Source organism: Ascaphus truei, chromosome 4 (genome assembly GCF_040206685.1).
Source record: "Ascaphus truei isolate aAscTru1 chromosome 4, aAscTru1.hap1, whole genome shotgun sequence".
NCBI lineage: Eukaryota > Metazoa > Chordata > Amphibia > Anura > Ascaphidae > Ascaphus > Ascaphus truei.
This window is the reverse complement of record NC_134486.1, coordinates 349,082,560-349,102,899: the sequence shown is the minus strand read 5'-3', so window position 1 is coordinate 349,102,899 and position 20,340 is coordinate 349,082,560. Positions and strand designations below refer to the sequence as shown.

Below are 20,340 nucleotides of genomic sequence, written 5' to 3'. Positions count from 1 at the left end.
TGCTATATTTTGGCAGAGCTCAAGACAAGTGTGTCTCCAAGTTCAGCTCAGGTGTCAGCTAAAGAGTTCTCACTTCCTGTTTCAAAAGACAGGCTTTCTAAGCCATCTAATCAGGCAGGTGGTGTTTTGTTAATTGACTACCAGCAGTTAACCACCACACTGCTGGATTAGAGGCACATTACCTGTACAGGGATAAGTCCCCTGTTACACCTTCCCAGATTGATGGGCAGCAACAATTGCTTCTCTAAGATCATTGCTGATGTCTTTTCTCCTTGGCATTGTGTTAATACACACCTGAATGCTCCAGACCAGCAAGCTGCTAAAACTTCGGCTTTTTTAGAGGTGGGCACACTTGCTGATGATCAATTACTCAAGGGCATTTGATTAGCAGCACCAGTCTGCTACTTAGCATCTTAATTCCTATGGAAGCAGTAAGGATGTACTTAGTTTTCACACATAGATTTTCCATTTTGGCTTTATTTTTGTTAAATAAATCATGACACGGTGTAATATGTCATGTGTTGTTGTTCATCTGAGGCTGTATTTACCTAATTTTTAGACCTGCTAAGGAACAGATGATTGGTATTATGTCCTGATGTGTAAAACCATAGAATTCAAAGAGGGTGTACTTTCTTTTTCACATGACTGTAGATACCCTTATATGGGTCTGCACATCATGAGGAAACATGGCCATATTTTGTCATCTTCATCATCAAGGGGGCTGGACAGGACACAAAACTGCTGCAGGTGGTGCACAGCTCCTCTGGAAGGTGAGTAACACTGCAGGGTCCCAGTCAGAAGCATGCAACCCCTCAGTTAATCTTCTTGGGCCGCTTACTGTCCACAGAGCTGCAGGAGCTGTAGCCGCACTGCAGTTGCCCCAAGACAGTGTAAACCGTGGCACCAAGGACAGTAAGTCCTGCTACATCCTATAAAGCAGCAGGTAGTAAAGGCAAAAATATGTTACAGGAAAAAGATGTGGAACTGGTTAGATAAGAGAAATACATTTTCTAAATTTTATCCGGACTGTCATATAGATCCTTTGTGTTTTGCCATAGAGAATGAACCAGATAATAATGTGAGCTTGCATAGATTAGAAATGTAGTATATGATTAAATCTGGAAAGGCTAGCAGTGGATCTGCTATAGGGTGAAGATGATAAAATTCCTGAAATTGCAAAGATGATATAGCATCAGCTACTTAGCGACTGTAAGATTGTTTGAAACTGCAACAAATTTGAAATTTATGTTAGTGATAACCAAGTCAGCCTCCATATAAAGTGCATAATGTAGTGGAAGCTCAGACTTTAATTTAAAAAAACAAATGCCTTTATTGTTGAATTGTTTGGGAGGAACAGTTTTTTTTTAGTTTTGAATTAACATAAGTTCTGGAGTTTATTTGTCTGTGATTGAGGCATTACCATACATACTATTGTAACCAACGTTAGGAGAGGCATTGGTGATGCAGATGATTGAGAGCAGGATCCTTGTAAAACAGGGAATAAGTATTCTAGAATTGTATTAATTGAACCTACATAACAAAGTTAGACATAGCTAATTCATTAATGGTGAATGAGTATAATGGGTCCAAAGTAACTGAGGTAAGTGAAAGTAGATAAGAAATGATCTGCCTCTCACAGCAAATTTTGTTTATTTTGAGTACCATCCCTGGAGAAACATGACTTGAAGAAGTTCTGGCTGCAATGAAGCTTGCCCAGTGTTCACCATACTGGTTGTGTCTAGGATAACTTAGAGAAACTCAATACAAGTGACTGCACTCAAGGCCTTCTCCAATGAAAGGGGAACTTCAGCATTTCTCAAAATAAATGTGAAAGCTGAGAAAGTCTGGGTACAAAAAGAACATATGAAAGTTATATGGACTATGGATAGCATGGAATAATTTAGAAATTGAATGACTAGTAGACATCTGCAGGAGAAGCCAGCATAATGTGTAGGGTGTAGGTTAAACAATGTGAGGAGTTTTTAACCAGATATTAAACGATTAGTGAAGTAATTGGAGTCCTTTCACTAGATTCCATGCTAATGTCAGATAAGGATGGATGTTTAAGAATTTGATAGAGCAAGGAGTCTTAATTCCGTTGTTTAATGTAGTAAATTGCATAAGTGATGCAAGTGTAATCTAGTGCACATTTTGCTGTAGAAATAAGCACATTACTACAGGCAATGGATTTGGAATGAGATGCAGAGAGATTTAACTTTCTCAATAACAAGGCAACAGATCTGGCATAGAGGGAAAGTAGGAAAGACAAAATGGAAAAAATGAAAAAGCCTTTGGCTGACTCCTTGCTGATATAGTGAGTTGGTCTAACTCGCTCTGGCGCAGTCTCTCACCCTACACATTTCACACAAGCTTCATCAGTGGTATTGTGGTATAGCTGCCATCTTCTATCCCTATTTATGTTTTTTTTTCTGTATTTGTAGTTTATACCATATCAAGACCCAACCTACTATTTGTTGTAAAAACTAAGCAGCTCTACTAATCATGGGTCACATGGCTAATTAAAAATGCACAAAGGTTCAGGAAACAGGCCATAATGCAGCAGATTTAATGGTCGCCATTCAATATGCTATGAAGATGTCTCGTCTCTTCTGTAGAAGATTTTAGTCCCATTCTCCAGTATGGTAAATACAGCTTCACTCGTTATTGAATGATGGCCAATGTGAATAAACATTAGCACATAAGTCATTCAAAGCAAGGAATTATTAAAAACACAACATATACTGTACATTAGGGCAGGGATGCTTTGAGCTGTGTCAACCCGCCTGCTCCCCCCTTTGCTAGCGTTCCCCTTACCTTTTTTGCTGGCATCAAATGACATCACATGACAATGACGATGGGTGTCAAATGATGCCGCAGAGTCATCTGAAGGCGTGTTGCCATGGCAATGCATCACACCAAGCCTCTGAATCTCCGTAAGTTGAGTTGCAGAGGCCTTGCGTGGTCCACCGACATTTCATTTAAATGCCTTGGGGAAGAGCGCGGGGCCACTGCAACCGCTGCACCCTCACAGAAAATCTTGCCACGCTCCCTAGTTTGTGCACCGCTGCATTAGGGGATGTTGGGTTTTAACATATGAAAGTCTACTCACCAACCAATATCTGAAAACATGGCTATGCTCTATGTATGACATTAGCTTATGTCAGAAGATTACTATAATCACTACATACTGTACTGTGTAGGATTGATGTATTCACTATAAAGTCATGAAATCACAACAGGAGTTAGACTAGTCTAATTACTCATGCTATCCAATAACCCTATATTAATAAACAATCTGAAATCATAGCAGAGTGTATTGTAATAGAAGGAAGAAATGGCAGAGCACAACCATTTCTTCCTTCTATTGCATCTAATCTACATGGACGGAGGCACACCAAGATTGCCTGGAACCTGGATCAACATGGACGCTGCAGCAGACCTGTGAGTTTTTGCTTGCTACATGGTTATTGTGTTCCTTAAGGTATTTGGGTATTCAAGTGGGGTGACAATTAGCACTTTGGTTCCTGGATTTATTGAGTGCCACTTATGCTGGTTTACCACCCGGGATACCACACCATTTACCCTACCCTATTCAAGATATATACTCCAGGCATCACACAGGAATAATCATCATCATACTACATCAATTGTTCTGTTTACAGTCTTTAGCACCACGCATGAATACATTTGCAGAGTGTATTGTATTGACTCCTTGACAAAGACCACTAGTTGGTTGAAACGCGTAGGAGGTATTTTTATTGTTCACCTACTGTATGTTGCAATAAATTCTTTTTTCACTTTATTCAATTTTTTGAGACCCGCGTTTATTATTCATTCAGTTGGGATCCTGTTTGGCTTAGGAGTGCCCTGGAGACTGTTTTTTTCTATTTGTATTGTATTTGTGTTACATAATTAATTGAATCAATCAATACTACAAATGCCATTAAGGAAATTAAGAGACTTCTCAAATAGGTCTATTTAGTATTTACGAACTATAGGGAAGAGAGAGGGACCGGGGAAGGGGGGGAGACCCTCGCTACTGCTAAATAAGTGTGGCAGTGATGATGCTACAATCAGGGGTGAGAATGCATGGAGAGGATGTAGTGTGTGATGTGTGAGGGATGTGTGATTAAAACACTTTATTAGGAGTATATAACTCAAGTAAAATAGGACGCAAGAGTCGATGAATATAAGGCTCTAATGAAGCCAAATTGACAGCGAAATATTAAAATCCGGTCGGATATCACAGTACTGCACCGACACACTTTATTCGAGCAAATACCCGGTATGTACCTGGCAGATACCTGGAATGCGCCGCAACTCACCTCTGACAAGCCCCGTTGCGTTTGCCTTTCCAGCCTGGGTTCATGCCTGGCTGACGGGCGGCTGATCTGTTAAATGATAATGATTAGGATTTAATAGGCTGCAATGCTTCGCGTGTCTACCAGATGGCATAAATTCATGAATTGTAATGCAGTATATATATATATACTGTGCAGTATTGCAGCCAGTGGGAATAAAATGCTTCAATCCCTGCCTAGAAAATAACCCAATGCACTCGGGCAGAAAACAGTCACAAACCTCAATACACCCGGGTATACCCGAATTCGTGGGACTAGCCGTGCTCGAATAAAGTGTGTCGCCAGTGTAGGTCTAACCAATATATTACCCTCACAGGAGGGATAATAGAGCCAGTACAAGACTGAATTGGTGATACCAGCTACTGTATATGTATCCTGCCTCAACCTGAGGTCAGTATGGGATGGCCACTAGGTGGATGATAAAATCTGGGCTGGTAAAAAGGTGGCTACCTCCCAGAGTGAAGTAACTGACCTGTGATGAGGTCTGCTAGCTCTCCGTTTGCAGCTATGTTAATGCACTAACGTGCTTCTGTTTCTCTGTGTTGTCTATTTAGTATTTAATATGGCAATGTAAATGTGCCATACTCAGTTGATAATACAGAAGTTTCAGAAGCCAAGCAATGTCCCTTTCATAAGACTACTGTAGTATCAAGTGTAAAGAGCTTTATATTGTTGTTGTTATTCTAAATCTGATTTTAGTGAAACAAAAGGATTTATATATTGATTTTTCCCCCCTCCAAAACCACCAAATATTTTTGTAACTATTTTTAAGTCTAAACAAATGGAATACATGTGTTTATTACCATCATTTTAAAATGGGTGCATCAGTATCTGCTATAAGACTAATCCAGACCTCTTGCTATACTGTATGTCAGTGGAAAAAAGGAATACTTAATACTGTGAGCCCATGACTTTGGAACTCCGGAATTAAAGTGTACTGTATGAGATTTCTATGAAACTGCATCAATGTTCTTGCTTACCTAATAGATTAGCTTGTGCTCAATAAGGCCCAGATGCAACAGACTTTATTTCCCTTAAGTTTGTTTATAAAATATTTTACCAGGAAGTAATACATTGAGAGTTACCTCTCGTTTTCAAGTATGTCCTGGGCACAGAGTTAATACAAATAATACATGGTTACAAATACAGTTACATAAATGAACAGGATATACATTATATACAAGACATTGCATGCACAGTTAAAGAAAATATATATTATGGGCGTATGAAACAGTTACAGACCAGATTAAAATGTGAGACAGCCTTAGATTTGAAAGAACTTAAACTGGTGGTGGATGTGAGAGTCTCTGGTAGGTTGTTCCAGTTTTGGGGTGCATGGCAAGAGAAGGAGGAATGGCCGGATACTTTGTTGAGCCTTGGGACCATGAACAGTCTTTTGGAGTCTGATCTCAGATGATAAGTGCTGCCTGTGGTAGGGGTGAGGAGCTTGTTCAGATAGCTGGGTAGAATAAAGAATTTGAAGGCAAGACAGGAAAGGTGAACTTTGCGTCTAGACTCAAGTGATGACCAATCTAGTTCTTTGAGCATTTCGCATTGATGTGTGTTGTAGTTGCATTGGAGAACAAAACGACAAATTGAATTGTAGAGGGTGTCAAGTTTGCTAAGGTGGGTTTGAGGTGTCGAGCCATATACTACTGTATGTCTCCATAGTCAATAATTGGCATTAGCATCTGCTGTGCGATACGCTTTCTGACCAGAAGACTTAGGGAGGATTTGTTCCTATAAAGTACACCTAGTTTGGCATAGGTCTTGGTTGTCATGGTATCAAAGTGCATCCCGAATGTTAAGTGGGAGTCAAACCATATGCCCAGGTATTTAAAACTAATGACAGGGGTTAGGGTGGTGTTAGTGTTGGTTCGAATTTGGAGCTCAGTCGCTGGAAGCTTTAAAAATTTAGTCTTGGTCCCAAATACCATTGTTACAGTCTTGTCAGTGTTTAAAAACAGTTTGTTGTGGGAAATCCAGTTTTCGAGTCTCAAAAAGTCAGACTGAAGTATGTGTTGAAGGTCAGAGAGGCTATGGCTGTGTGCATATAGGATTGTGTCATCTGCATACATGTGTATTGAGGCTTCCTTACAAGCTGTGGGAAGATCATTGATGAACACTGAGAAGAGTAGGGGCCCCAGAACAGCCTTGCGGGACACCACAGGTGATATCCAGGGGGTTGGAGTTAGAGCCTGAGATGGACACATGTTGGGATCTACCTGATAGGTAGGACTGAAACCAGTTTAAAGCATGTTTCCCTATTCCAGAGCTCTGGAGTTTAAGCAGCATAGCATGATCAACAGTATCAAAAGCCTTTGCAAAATCTAGGAATACTGCACCAGTGAGTTGTCCCCGTTCCATTCCACACTGGATTTCATTGCAAACTTTTAGCAGGGTAGTTACAGTGGAGTGTTTGGGGTGAAAGCCAAATTGGAATTGGCTAGGGAAATTAAGTTTACCATATACAGTTAGGCCCGGAAATAATTGGAAACTGACACAATTTTCATAATTTTGGCTCTGTACGCCCAGAAGGGATTTGAAATGAAACAACTGAGATGCAATAGAAGTGCAGACTTTCAGCTTTAATTCAAGGTGTTGAACAAAAATATTGTATGAAACGTTTAGGAATTGCAACCATTTTTATACATAGTCCCGTTATTTCAGGGGCTCAAATGTAATTGGACAAATTAACACAATCATAAATAAAATGTTCATTTTTAATACTTTGTCGAGAATATGCAGGCAATGATTGCTTGAAGTCTGGAACACATGGTCATCACCAAAAGCTGGGTTTCCTCCTTTGTGATGCTTTGTCAGGCCTTTACTGCAGCTGTCTTCAGTTGTTGTTTGTTCGTGGGCCTTTCTGCATTAAGTTTTGTCTTCAGCAAGTGAAATGCATGCTCGATCGGGTTGAGATCAGGTGATTGACTCAGCCATTGCAGAATATTCCACTTCTTTGCCTTAAAAAACTCCTGGGTTGCTTTCGCAGTATGTTTTGGGTCATTGTCCATCTGTAAAGTGAAGCGCCGTCCAATCAACTTCGCTGAATTTGGCTGAATCTGAGCAGACAATACTGTATATCCCTATACACTTCAGAATTCATCTGGCTGCTTCTGTCTTCTGTCACATCATCAATAAACACTAGTGACCCAGTGTCATTGTAAGCAATGCATGCCCATGCCATCACACTGCCTCCACCGTGTTTTACAGATGATGTGGTATGCTTCGGATCATGAGCCATTCCAAGCCTTCTCCATACTTTTTTCATTCTGGTACAGGTTGATTTTAGTTTCATCTGTCCAAAGAATGCTGTTCCAGAACTGGGCTGGCTTTTTTTTAAATATTGTTTGGCAAAGTCTAATCTTGCCTTTCTATTCTTGAGGCTTATGAATGGTTTGCACCTTGTGGTGAACTCTCTGTATATGATCTCGTGAAGTCGTCTTTTTATGGTAGACTTGGATAATGATATACCTACCTCCTGGAGAGTGTTCTTCACTTGGCTGGATGTTGTTTCTTTACCATGGAAAGGATCCTACGATCATCCACCACTGTTGTCTTCCGTGGATGTCCAGGCCTTTTTGTGTTGCAGAGCTCACCAGTGCGTTCTTTTTTTCTCAGAATGCACCAAACCGTTATTTTGGCCACTCCTAATGTTCCTGCTATCTCTCTGATGGATTTTTTTTTTGCAGCCTAAGGATGCCCTGTTTCACTTGCATTGAGAGCTCCTTTGACCGAATGTTGTGGGTTCACAGCAACAGCTTCCAAATGTGAATGCCACACCTGGAATCAACTCCAGACCTTTACCTGCTTAATTGATGATGAAATAACGAAGGAATAGCCCACACCTGTCCATGAAACAGGTTTTGAGTCAATTGTCCAATTACTTTTGGTTCCTTGAAAAAGAGGGGGCTACATATTCAAGAGATGTAATTCCTAAACCCTTCCTCCAATGTGAATGTGTATACCCTCAAATTAAAGCTGATAGGCTGCACTTTAAGCCTATATTCATTATTGAACTGTAACTTTAATTTATTTTGGTACACAGCCGAAATAACAAAACTTGTATCAGCGTCCAATTATTTCCGGACCTAACTGTATCTGCAGAGCTAATTATATGCAAAAACAATGAACGTTAAGCATCTCATACCTAAAGGTGCTGTTACTCCTATTAATGGGAAGTCAATGTGGAATTTTGGTAGAAAACAGCACAATCGTCCGCTTCAATAGATAAACAATATACCCCATAAGATCTTTTAAGGGGTTATGCCAAGTTGAAATTGGTGAGTGACTTGAATGCACCTTTAATTCATCTAGTGTGCATAGAAATATTCTTCTTTTTTTTTTTAGTACATACCATTTGCACCAAGCACAGATCATCTGTTTGCACATGAACAATTTTTTTTTATGCAGCTGGGACAGATGGAGAAATATGAGCTTATTACGGATGTAGCCAAAGTTATTACTCTTGTTGACACAATTCAGCGAGACTATAAGGGATCTGTCCAGATACCTAAGATGGCTGCCAACAGGAAGTGACCTTTCACTCTCACTGAAGCCACCATCGCCATCTTGCTTCCTGGCAATTCCTGCTCCTCACTTCCTGACAGGAAGTTAGCCTCTTTTACATTGCCATATTAAATATTAAATAGACCTACTAGAGAAGTCTCTTTATTTCCTTAATGGCATATGTAGTATTGATTGATTCAATTAATTATGTAACACAAATACAATACACTCTGCAATGTTTTAGATTGTTTATTAATATAGGGTTATTGGATAGCATGAGTAATTAGACTAGTCTAACTCCTGTTGTGATTTCATGACGTTATAGTGAATACATCAATCCTACACAGTACAGTATGTAGTGATTATAGTAATCTTCTGACATAAGCTAATGTCATACATAGAGCATAACAAAACACAGAACCCCAGCAAGCTCTTTTTGGAAACCCCTGAGCCCCCACAAAATATATATATATGTATATGTGTCAAAATGGAGTGCTATTGAGCGTGGCATATGTATACAACAGACGACAGAGAAACCCAATGCTACATCCAACATGACAGAAATACACAGTAAAATACTTATATATTCTCTTGAAATAGGGTCATTTAGTTTAACCCTTTGGCCAAAGCGTTGTAAGCGTTGTAAGCTTGCGTGCCACGTCAAGGCAGACACCTGTTCGCAAGTCCTAACACTACCAGATAAAATACTAATATACCTCTATTAGGATTAAAATTCTCATTTACCTCTATTAGGAGGGAGAAAGACCACAGTGGGTCTATATCCAGCAGAATGAGGAACTTGCAAACTAGGGAAGTGGGGAGGGGCGGGCTTAAAACCTGGGAAGGAGGAGCCACTAACCTCCACCAGCTGGAACAGCTGAGAATGGGTTATACATATGCCACGCTCAATAGCACTCCATTTTGACACATATACATATATATATATTTTGTGGGGGCTCAGGGGTTTCCAAAAAGAGCTTGCTGGGGTTCTGTGTTTTGTTAACCCATTCTCAGCTGTTCCAGCTGGTAGAGGTTAGTGGCTCCTCCTTCCCAGGTTTTAAGCCCACCCCTCCCCACTTCCCTAGTTTGCAAGTTCCTCATTCTGCTGGATATAGATCCACTGTGGTCTTTCTCCCTCCTAATAGAGGTAAATGAGAATTTTAATCCTAATAGAGGTATATTAGTATTTTATGACTATTTAGTCCTAGTGTTAGGACTTGCGAACAGGTGTCTGCCTTGACGTGGCTCGCAAGCTTACAACGCTTACAACGCTTTGGCCAAAGGGTTAAACTAAATGACCCTATTTCAAGAGAATATATAAGTATTTTACTGTGTATTTCTGTCATGTTGGATGTAGCATTGGGCTTCTCTGTCGTCTGTTGTATACAAAGAGCATAGCCATGTTTTCAGATATTGGTTGGTGAGTAGACTTTCATATCTAAAAACCCAACATCCCCTAATGCAGCGTTGCGCAAACTACTGCGTTAGGACCTCTCCCAGGCGGAGGCGCTGCATCAGGTAGAACGACGGATCACCCCAGGCTGCCAGCAGCAGAGGCTCAGGCCTTCCGTGAGCACAGGTAACTGCAGCATGCGTGGTTCCCCTTAGTCACAGGGGAAAGGGGGCTACATAATTATATAGAGTAGGGGTACTATAATCTATATATAATTAGTAGGGGTACACAATTAGAAGAACTTGGGCTGAGTCTTTTTTTTTTTTTACTTCTCTTCTGAGACAGGTAAAGTAAGTGAGTGTAGTAATTGTTAATTATGATTAAGTATTGGTCTTATTTTTTGCTACAAGAAAGTACCCTGGTGATTAAACTGAAAACACTCAAACTTAGTCAATGGATGCAAGTTGAAAATTGATTGGGCAGGCTTTCTGGTACTTGGTTCTGTAGTTGAATAATTAATCTTCTGAAAAAGCCTGTTTTTGTGTTCTTGCATGTATTGTAGCTGCAACTAACAAACTAAACATGGACATACAGTAAGGACCACTTAATGACCCAAAGAGTTAATGAAAGTGGTATGGGAGTATTAGTGTGGATTTACTAGTGTACACCTTTATGTACTTATTTGCTAACGGGCACATTTAAAAAAAAAAAAGTATAATTAGAGAACAGTTAGAATTTTCTTTGGTTTTCTATTATTAATCTTCATTTTGTGTATTATCTTAGTAATATAGTTTATTAGTGCTTTGCAATTTAAGCAATGTAACTTGTTAACTCTATGGGGTAGATCCACAGAGCTCTATTAATTACTTCATGAGACGTTAACTTCAGTACTATACTAACAGGCATCTGCAAAGCTCACTAGCACTGCATTAAGGGATGTTTTCAGCTATAATGAGTCCTTGCTTTACTATAACGGATGTTAGTGGTAATCATATGCAAAAGAGGTGCTCCCTATAACAACGCATATCCACAGAGCTCTGTTATAGCTAACATAGGGATTTAACGTTACGTTAGTTAGGTCATAGGTAAAGGTGACATCACTCACATCCCGACCCTGAAATACGTATTTTACAGGGTCTGCATAAGTGTAAGACCACAGTTGGGTATGATTTAACGATCATATTATTTACAGGGTTCTTTCCCTGTCCTGTCTTATCTTTTCTTTAATTAAACATCTATTAAGGGTCTGCATGGAAGTAACGCCTCCTTTGGGTAAGACAGGCTTAAAGCCATGTTATTTGAAGCAAAGTAGTCACTTGCAGAAATTGGTTTTACATATATGTAGCTTTGTGGATACCCTTTAAACTCAGAGAGGCTAACGGACATTACCTATTTAGTTAACGTCACGTTAGCAGTCTAGATTTAACGGACCTCTGTGTATCTACCATATGAAGTTATTCATTTAATTAATTCAATTCCTTTAATGAATATCCCCTAAGAACCAATTAATTACCTGTAATGTTACACATACACAAAAAATGACTTTTTTAAAGAAACTTTATTTACATTTGGCCTTAACAAATGTGAAACAAGACATTTGTTTGAAACTTTTAGTGCAGAGTAAATGATATACCTTTTTTTTGGATTAACAATCGATTTAAAACAAGTTTCCGAGATTTCTTCTCTTCCTAAGGTCCAGCTGTTCTGATTTACATGAGCTTAACACTAAAATATAAAGAAGAAGAAAAAAATAGCTATCTAAAGCAGAGAATGAATAAAGAGACAGGGCAATAAATGGATGAAAGGGAAAGCGAGGCCATACTGTACATCCATTCAGCAGTCTGCAGGGTGGTGGTGAGGCAAAGGAGGGGGGGGGGAAGTTAATTCTACAATGAATAGAGGCAGAGAGAAATATTACAAAATATTATCATAGTGTGTTAAAAAAAAAACATATAGAGAAGTAGTCGGGTCAGCCGCCAAGGTCTCCCAGAAATTAGGGTACATGATAAAATGGGAAACAGACCTAGGCGATACTCTAGACGAAGAAACATGGACCCAAATAGCAACAGCAGCGGCCAAGAGCTCAATATGTACGACATTAAAGGAGAACGCATATAAAGTCCTGATGAGGTGGTATCTGACCCCACTCAAACTATCGAAATTTACCAAAGGATACTCCCCATTGTGCCCACGGCAATGCGGAGATCCCGCGTATCTGTTACATATGCTGTGGTCCTGCCCTCGACAGGCACCGTTATGGCATGCAATCAAAGATTGGCTAGAGAGGATTTTGGGCCTCAAAATACCATTCGACCCAGGGCTCTTCCTATTAGGTAGAACTCACAGGGGAATTCCAAAAGCAGATCCCAAACTTATTGCTGACTTTGCAACAGCGGTGAGGTGCGAGATCGCAGCATTATGGAAACAATGTGACATTCCATCAATCCCCAAGATTCGGAACAGAATTTGGTTCGTCTGCCAGATGGAAAAATTAACGAGTTTAGTTAATGACACTGGCGAAAATTTCCTAAAAGTCTGGACACCATGGCTGGCACAGACAGACATCCCAGGGGTAGAAAAAACCTCAATATTGCTTTGATAATTAGAGAATTCGTTCTCCTATGATGCAGTAACAAATAGGAGCCTCGAGGGACTTCAAACAACATCAAAATACACAGGGCCAAGCGTACTGAGGATGCGCACCACGAACTTGAGGAGAACGAGGTGGCATTGAGGACTAGGTGTGGTACCGTGGCATTCCAACCCCCCACCCCTCCCTCCCTTCCCCTCCCTACCGTCCCTTATTTCTGGTTCTTTATTATTTTTATTATATACCGTCAAAAATTACTGTACTGTAAACTAGCTACTGATTTAGGCCACGGTCCTGCTACACGAGTTGCATGCGCGCCTGCGAGGCTGGCGGCGCGTGCAGCCGAATGCCCCGGTCTGCAGAGAGCTGCAGGGGGAAAGACAGGGGGGCGTGACTGGGGAGTGATGGGGGCGTGGCCATGACATCACCCGGCAGGTTCGCCCTCATTGGCTGAACTGCCGGGGGGGCTGGCCTAGCGCTCTGTCGCTAGGTCTAATCACACTTTTAATGTGAGTCTGAAAAACACGCAGTGTGGCGGCCCCCCCTTGCAGTGGGCCCGGCCCCATTGAGAGGCTGCTGTTGTCCCCACAGCACCCGCCATAGGGAGCGCTGCAGTAGCCAGTGCGGACCAAGCCTTACTAAAGAGCTGTCAGCTGTGCTATGATACTGTGCTATGATACAAGGACTATCCTTGGGGAAAGGGTAGTGATTTTATACTACAATACCACTAACATGAGACTACCAATATATAAAAAGTGCTTTTGTATCATTTCATACCAATACATCCCCCATTCCCTTTTAGTTTCTGTATTTCTACCCTCGAAAAAAAGGAATAAAACAATTTTGGGGTAAAAATGCATTTGTAAGAGCTAACAATGCAGATGCAAGTTCTTAGCTTCAATCAGAGATTATTAGAAAATTAAGTGACTCCAATATTTAATAGTGCCTCTATCTCTCGCTCCACCACAGTGAGACAGCACGCTTCAAACTCTTTATGTGGTGTATGAGGTATACATGAAGATACTGCACCGACACACTTTATTCGAGCAAATACCCAGTATGTACCTGGCAGATACCTGGAATGCGCCGCTCCTCACCTCTAACAAGCCCCGTTGCGTTTGCCTTCCCAGCCTGGGTTCATGCCTGGCTGACGGGCGGCTGATCTGTTAAATGATAATGATTAGGATTTAATAGGCTGCAATGCTTCGCGTGTCTACCAGATGGCATAAATTCATAAATTATTATGCAGTATATATATATACTGTGCAGTATTGCAGCCAGGGGGAATAAAATGCTTCAATCCCTGCCTGGAAAATAACGCAATGCACTCGGGCAGAAAACAGTCACAAACCTCAATACACCCGGGTATACCCGAATTCGTGGGACTAGCCGAGCTCGAATAAAGTGTGTCGCCAGTGTAAACAAGTACTGTTTGCATTTTATTAAATAGTGTTGGGTACAGTATATGAGACTCGTTTGACTTTACCAAAACTTTACAAACATCTTGTTGGTGAGGAAGTGTGCTAAAACCTGCTATAGAAATCAAAGGATGCTCAATATATGAAAACGAATTAAAAACGGCAGTAAGAGTTGAATGATAATAATACATTTTAAAAAGCAGTAAGTATTATCTAATACTACAGAACTGATTTAATTTAAAAAAAAAAAAAAACATTTAGGATATTGCTTGGGTTGCCTCTCTTAAAAAAATAAAGCATTGTGAAGCATCATGAGTATGACATGTTATGATCGGAGACTACAGACGTCAAAAAATTGGATGGCAAAGGGTGGGATTTTTCTAGACATTATCAAATGGTTTCTAACTATACATTTGTTGAGCAGTTTTCATTAAATGATGGGAAAATTGTAGAGATATTAAAAACCTTTAATAGTGGTGGTGGGGGGTCAGAACACACTCTGACGCGTTTTGGGACGGATCCTCTTTGACAAAGGGATCCGTCCCGAAACGCGTCAGAGTGTGTTCTGACCCCCCCCCCCCACCACCACTAATAAAGGTTTTTAATATCTCTACTGGATTGTAGCCCCCATCTTTTTCACATCAGCTGTGCTCCGTTTCTAAATAATATAAATATATTATTATTGTTGTTAATGAAATTAATAGTGTGAAATGTTTTCCTTTACAAGTGATTATACTATTTTAGGGAGCCATTTATATAGGTAAATTCATAACATACTAACTTTTGTGGCCTTTATAGAACTTCTTTAATGGTCATGTAGAAATATATATTATTTGTACTTTGAAAAGTCATTATGAACATCAATGTATTGCTACAATATTAGTTTAACAAAAGGTAAAGTATCACAATCTAAAAAGAGCTTTTCCACGATCCAGCGGTTATGCTGTGGTACCATATTTGCTGTAATGTTTAAGTTGTTGGTCCTGAACACACAAATATGTGTTTGGTTAAAGCCTTGTGGCCTGATTTATTGAACTACAGTAACTTTAGAGCATATTAAGGCCCATTGAAATGAATGAATCTTATGATGCACTAAGGTCTAGCAGTGATCAGTGAATCTTGGCTTTAGTTATGTGTGCTCGGCGTAACCTTTGACAAGTCACTTTTACCCCATGTGTCTTAAGGCACTAAACAGTAGATTGTCATCACTTACAGCTGCAAACATATGCATACACTTCTATAAAAATACACGAATAAAGCATTATATTACCAGAACTCTTCACTAACCATTTGTAACACAATTTTACAAAATGTCTCTTTTGAACAAAAAAAAACTATTTTATTCCTGTTATAATTTTTCGTGCTCTCCTTAAACTTTCCAGCACTGTCAGCATTTTTCTAAATGATTCAGCTAAAATGTAATTAAAATGATTCCTTGAATTTATAGACAGTCCTTTTTATATTTAAGATTTGGGCTATATTGTTATTGTAATTGCTCACTTGAATTATTGACTGTAAAATGTATTGCATACTTGTAGTAGCGAGTTTATAGAAACAACCACAATAAAAAAAATACTTGTGATTTTGTAACTGTGTTACTATAAGTGGAATAATGTATGTTCTATTTCCAAGCAAACAGTAAACTTCATTAGAAAACTTTAGCAATAAGAGTTTAAAAGATGCACAATGCAGGAATAATAGAGGGCATACAACACCTAATAACCTGGCATCCAATTTAAATTGATTTTGTTTTCAACAGATATCATATAATCTAAAACCAACTTGCTAAACACCCTTTAAAAATGAATATTTGACACTGAACCTAAACATCATTCGAATCCCATGTTATTGTAATTTCTTCAAATCTCTATCTTCAACAATTTTCTAAATGACTGCTCACATTAAAATAGTTTTTTTTGCACAGCAATGTAATGTAAGGATGTGCTTGGTCAATAATTAAGCTGAACTTGCAGTTAGCAAGAAGTCACATATTTACAGTCATTTTATTCGTAATTATCATTGAGGGTTCTTATTTTAGTTCAGAATATATTTTCATCTATTTTTTCCAAGCAAAAATAATAGAAATCGGTTTCTATGACAACTTGTCTGACTACTAGTGGGGACTAATAAAGACCGCTGCTTGTCTCTGGAGTTCACTTTTTTTTATTCATAATTTACTTGAAGTCATACAGGTTTCTTTGATGTCTAAATCAGAAGAATGATGTTATTTAATAAAACAGTACATCTTTCTTCTTTTTATCATACAGGTGTTTCATACACAAATTACAAAAAAACGCCTCCGCCAGTTCCCCCACGCACCACCTCGAAGCCACTGATCTCAGTGACAGCACAGAGCAGCACAGAGTCTACCCAGGATGCCTATCATGATAGCCGGACGCAAAGGATATCTCCGTGGCCCCATGATGGCCGGGGTCTGTACAACTCCACTGACAGTCTGGACAGTAACAAGGCCATGAATCTTGCCCTGGAAACTGCTGCAGCACAGCGCCATGCCTCTGAGAGTAAGAGCAGCTCAGTCCGAAGCACCAGCGATAAGGCAGTTCTAGTGACGAAATCAGAAGAGTTTTTTAAGAAGCGACGTTCCTCAATAGGGATTCAGGTATTGTTCTATTAACATACAGTATGCTGCATTGGGAGATTCTTGTCTTGGTTATGAACACAACACTCAATGGGTAACGTCTATTCAGACAAATGGCCCGTAACAATCAATGATGGCTATAGAATTTAAGAGAAAAGAAATCGGTGAGTGATTAAGATTCACTAGCTAGAATAGGCTAATTAATAGACAATGCGTGTTTAATATCAATTGCAAATTGCATCATAGCTATGCAGAAACTTCTGCAGCTAATTTGCTCTATCTTTTCGGACAATGAATGAATCAATAATTTGGGAAATTACCGGTCATTGGTGCTTGATATGAAAATGATACTGTAGAGCAGCCATTCTTGAGACTTTCATGTACTTTTCTTGAGTCTTCTTCTGATAAATTGGAAGGATATTCTTAATTTTGATCAAATAAAATCATGAAAAACCATAGCCATAGAAGATTGTCAATGTACATGTGTGTATATATATATATACAAATATATATGTATATGTATATATAGTGCAGAATAAATGAGTTCTTCAGTGTTAGGTGATACCTTTTTTATTGGACTAACAATTTATGTCATAGGACACGCTTTAAAGAGTTATCCTCTCTTCTTCAGGTCAGCAATACTGATATACAAAGGATTCAATGGCTAAAACAGGGTAGAGAGAGGGGAAAAAAACCAACAACAGATATTTACTGTAGATAAGGTAGGGTGTTAAATGTGTTTGAAGCCAGGGGACAGTGTCAAAGAAAGATGGGGAGGGGGAGGGATACTGGGGGGAGAGAGAAAGTGTGGATAAGAATAGAGGCAAGCAGGATTGAATCCTTTGTATATCAGTATTGCTTGACCTGAAAAAGAGAGGATAATTCTCGAAAGCTTGTCCTATGATATAAATTGTTAGTTCAATAAAAAAGGTATCACCTAATACTGAAGAACTCATTTATTCTGCACTATCGCAACTGGACTAACACGGCTATTTTCTGCTTTATATATATATATATATATATGTACATGTATATGTACGTTGACAATATACTTAGGCTATGGTTTTTCATGGTTTTATTTGATCAAAATTAAGAATATATATTTATATTTATATATACCTGTATATATTTATATATACAGTGTACAGTATGTGTGTGTGTATATATATATATATATATATATATATATATATATATATATATATATATATGCAGAAGAGTGACCTAGGCGCAAATAAAACAGGGAAGAGAAGAAACACAAAAAGGAATCATAGGGCAGTATATCTGGTTATCAACAGACTATATGATGGTAAGAGATGCGCTTACACAGGTAGGTTTGGTTAAAGCCTGTAATCCTCTAAGGGACTCCCGAACTCAGCTACTTCAGCTCCTCTCCTTGGCTCCTGGATCTCAGGGGTACTTGTCCACGGGAACTCAGCAGCGGCTGCAGCAGTCACAGGTGGTCTCTGGAAGCCACTCGTCTCTATGGATGGATCTCACAAGGGGGGGGGGGTGGGGAGGGAATAAAGGGAGGGACACCATTTTTAATCTAAAAAATAACTCACTGTAAAAACAGGTAAACAACTCACATTCTGTGAGTGAATTTCAGGCAGTAGAGAGTGATTAGCGAGTCTCTCACACTCATGTACAGAAGCGCCGATTACCAGTCCTCTCCGCGTTCACGGTCACTTCCGTGTCACGTGGTCTGACGCGGTATGACGCGGCTCGGCTCTCGCGGGAAATAGTGTCTGCCAGTGTAGGGAATCACCGCCGTAGCTCCTGAAGATTCTCTCTCTTCTTGGTGCCTCGGCGTGTCTCTCTCTCTGCTCCAAAAGAACGCTGGCCCTATGCGTTTCTCCACTTGGGCTTCGTCAGAGGCTGCTAATTGTTACCTAATCCCTACCAGGGTATTTATATGTACCTCCCCAAAGTGATTGGCTAAAACGTAATTGGTTGATATACCAACATGAAGACAACGTAAAACATGTTTTGGACCATATATATATAATTATTGTAAGAGAGAAAGATTATGCAAGTTAACATTTCATTGTGTACACACTGCAGTGTATTGTTGATGTGTGTACATATTTAGGACACTATTCTTTATATATTAAAACATGTAATAACCAATCTATACATAAGTGGTTTGTAAGAATATTCTTAATCGTGTATATTTTACATACATATGTCCACAACAAGTTTGTTTGATAGTGAACAATAAACAAAGGATTTAGAGGCTAAGGTATTATTTATGCTTATACTTATTTTCCAGCACCCATAGAATTATTGGGGGGACTATATAAAATGTACGTATAACATGGGGAATAATTTATATCCTTGGGCAAATATAGATCCATCTATGATGTTAGCCTAAATGCCAATTTTAATTTGCATTTATCGAGAAATATATCCATGTATAAATGGTACTTAAATTGTTATATGGATTATTTGGATATCGGGTCAAATGACATCATACATGGTGTATCACAGGGCTAGAGCATAATACTCTTTACATAAGGAATGGGGGAAAATTTCCTTAATGTATGTTGAATTCCTTGTTGTGTCACAGGACTGGAATAGAGTATTCTTTGTAAGCGGGATAGGGAGATTAAGAGATTATCCTAAACTTTACGGGAGGGGAAACATATTATTTATATATATAGATACCTATCTGTGTTGGCAGAATTACGTGTATATATAGAAAAATTAATTTGATATACAACAAATAGAGATATTATGAACATTATATATTCTATATAAACTTGTGCAGTGATAGCTCTTTCATAAACCAAATAGTGTGTAACCTTAATATTTTTAATTTACATTATTGTAGATTTCATAGAAACTAGATATCCACTATAATCCTCTAATAATTGGATCATAGTATATCAAAACCCATGTGTGAAGTGTGTATATTCTATGTATACATTTCTATATCTAAATATATAATTTTAACAAGGAAGTGCATAATTGATAATGTAATCACATAGCTATTAACAAAACAAAAAATTATTCCAAAAATAGGCAATACAGAAACATTTATCTATAAAATAGTGAACCAAATCATATTTAATTAAACCTCTACTGTGACTTTTATATAGTGCAAAATTCTGTTAAATCACAAATGTACTTGTCCATTAATATATCATTAATATGAACAACGACACTGGCCTGAATTGATTATGGGCCATAAAATATATACACCATAGGGTGTGTAGATTTGTAGATGTACAGGTGGAGTACTTATGTCCTTATAAATTCATCTCAGGGGGGAACTAACATATAGACTTTATTATTAAAACCGTATACAATCGTTTGTGGATAGTTGCTTGTACTCTGGATATTTTAATTACCATTGACATTTATCTTATTTAGTAGTACGATAGTGGTTGGGTTTCGAACTGATGGAGTGGCATACCTAGATCATATGTCCAAATTATATAGGATATGATGTAGCATATTTGATG

The 20,340-nt window shown here is 38.9% G+C and overlaps 1 protein-coding gene across 8 annotated transcripts in view; it reads left to right on the top strand.

Annotated features, from left to right (window-relative positions):
- Positions 1 to 20,340, top strand: part of DLGAP2 (DLG associated protein 2) — a 1,048,830-nt gene that overhangs the window by 885,846 nt on the left and 142,644 nt on the right. For all 8 annotated transcript variants that reach the window (XM_075598227.1, XM_075598230.1, XM_075598229.1 and 5 more), the window contains one exon: positions 16,542 to 16,894. In XM_075598227.1, the coding sequence (XP_075454342.1) occupies positions 16,542 to 16,894 (353 nt within the window). The remainder of the gene's footprint in view (positions 1 to 16,541; positions 16,895 to 20,340) is intronic.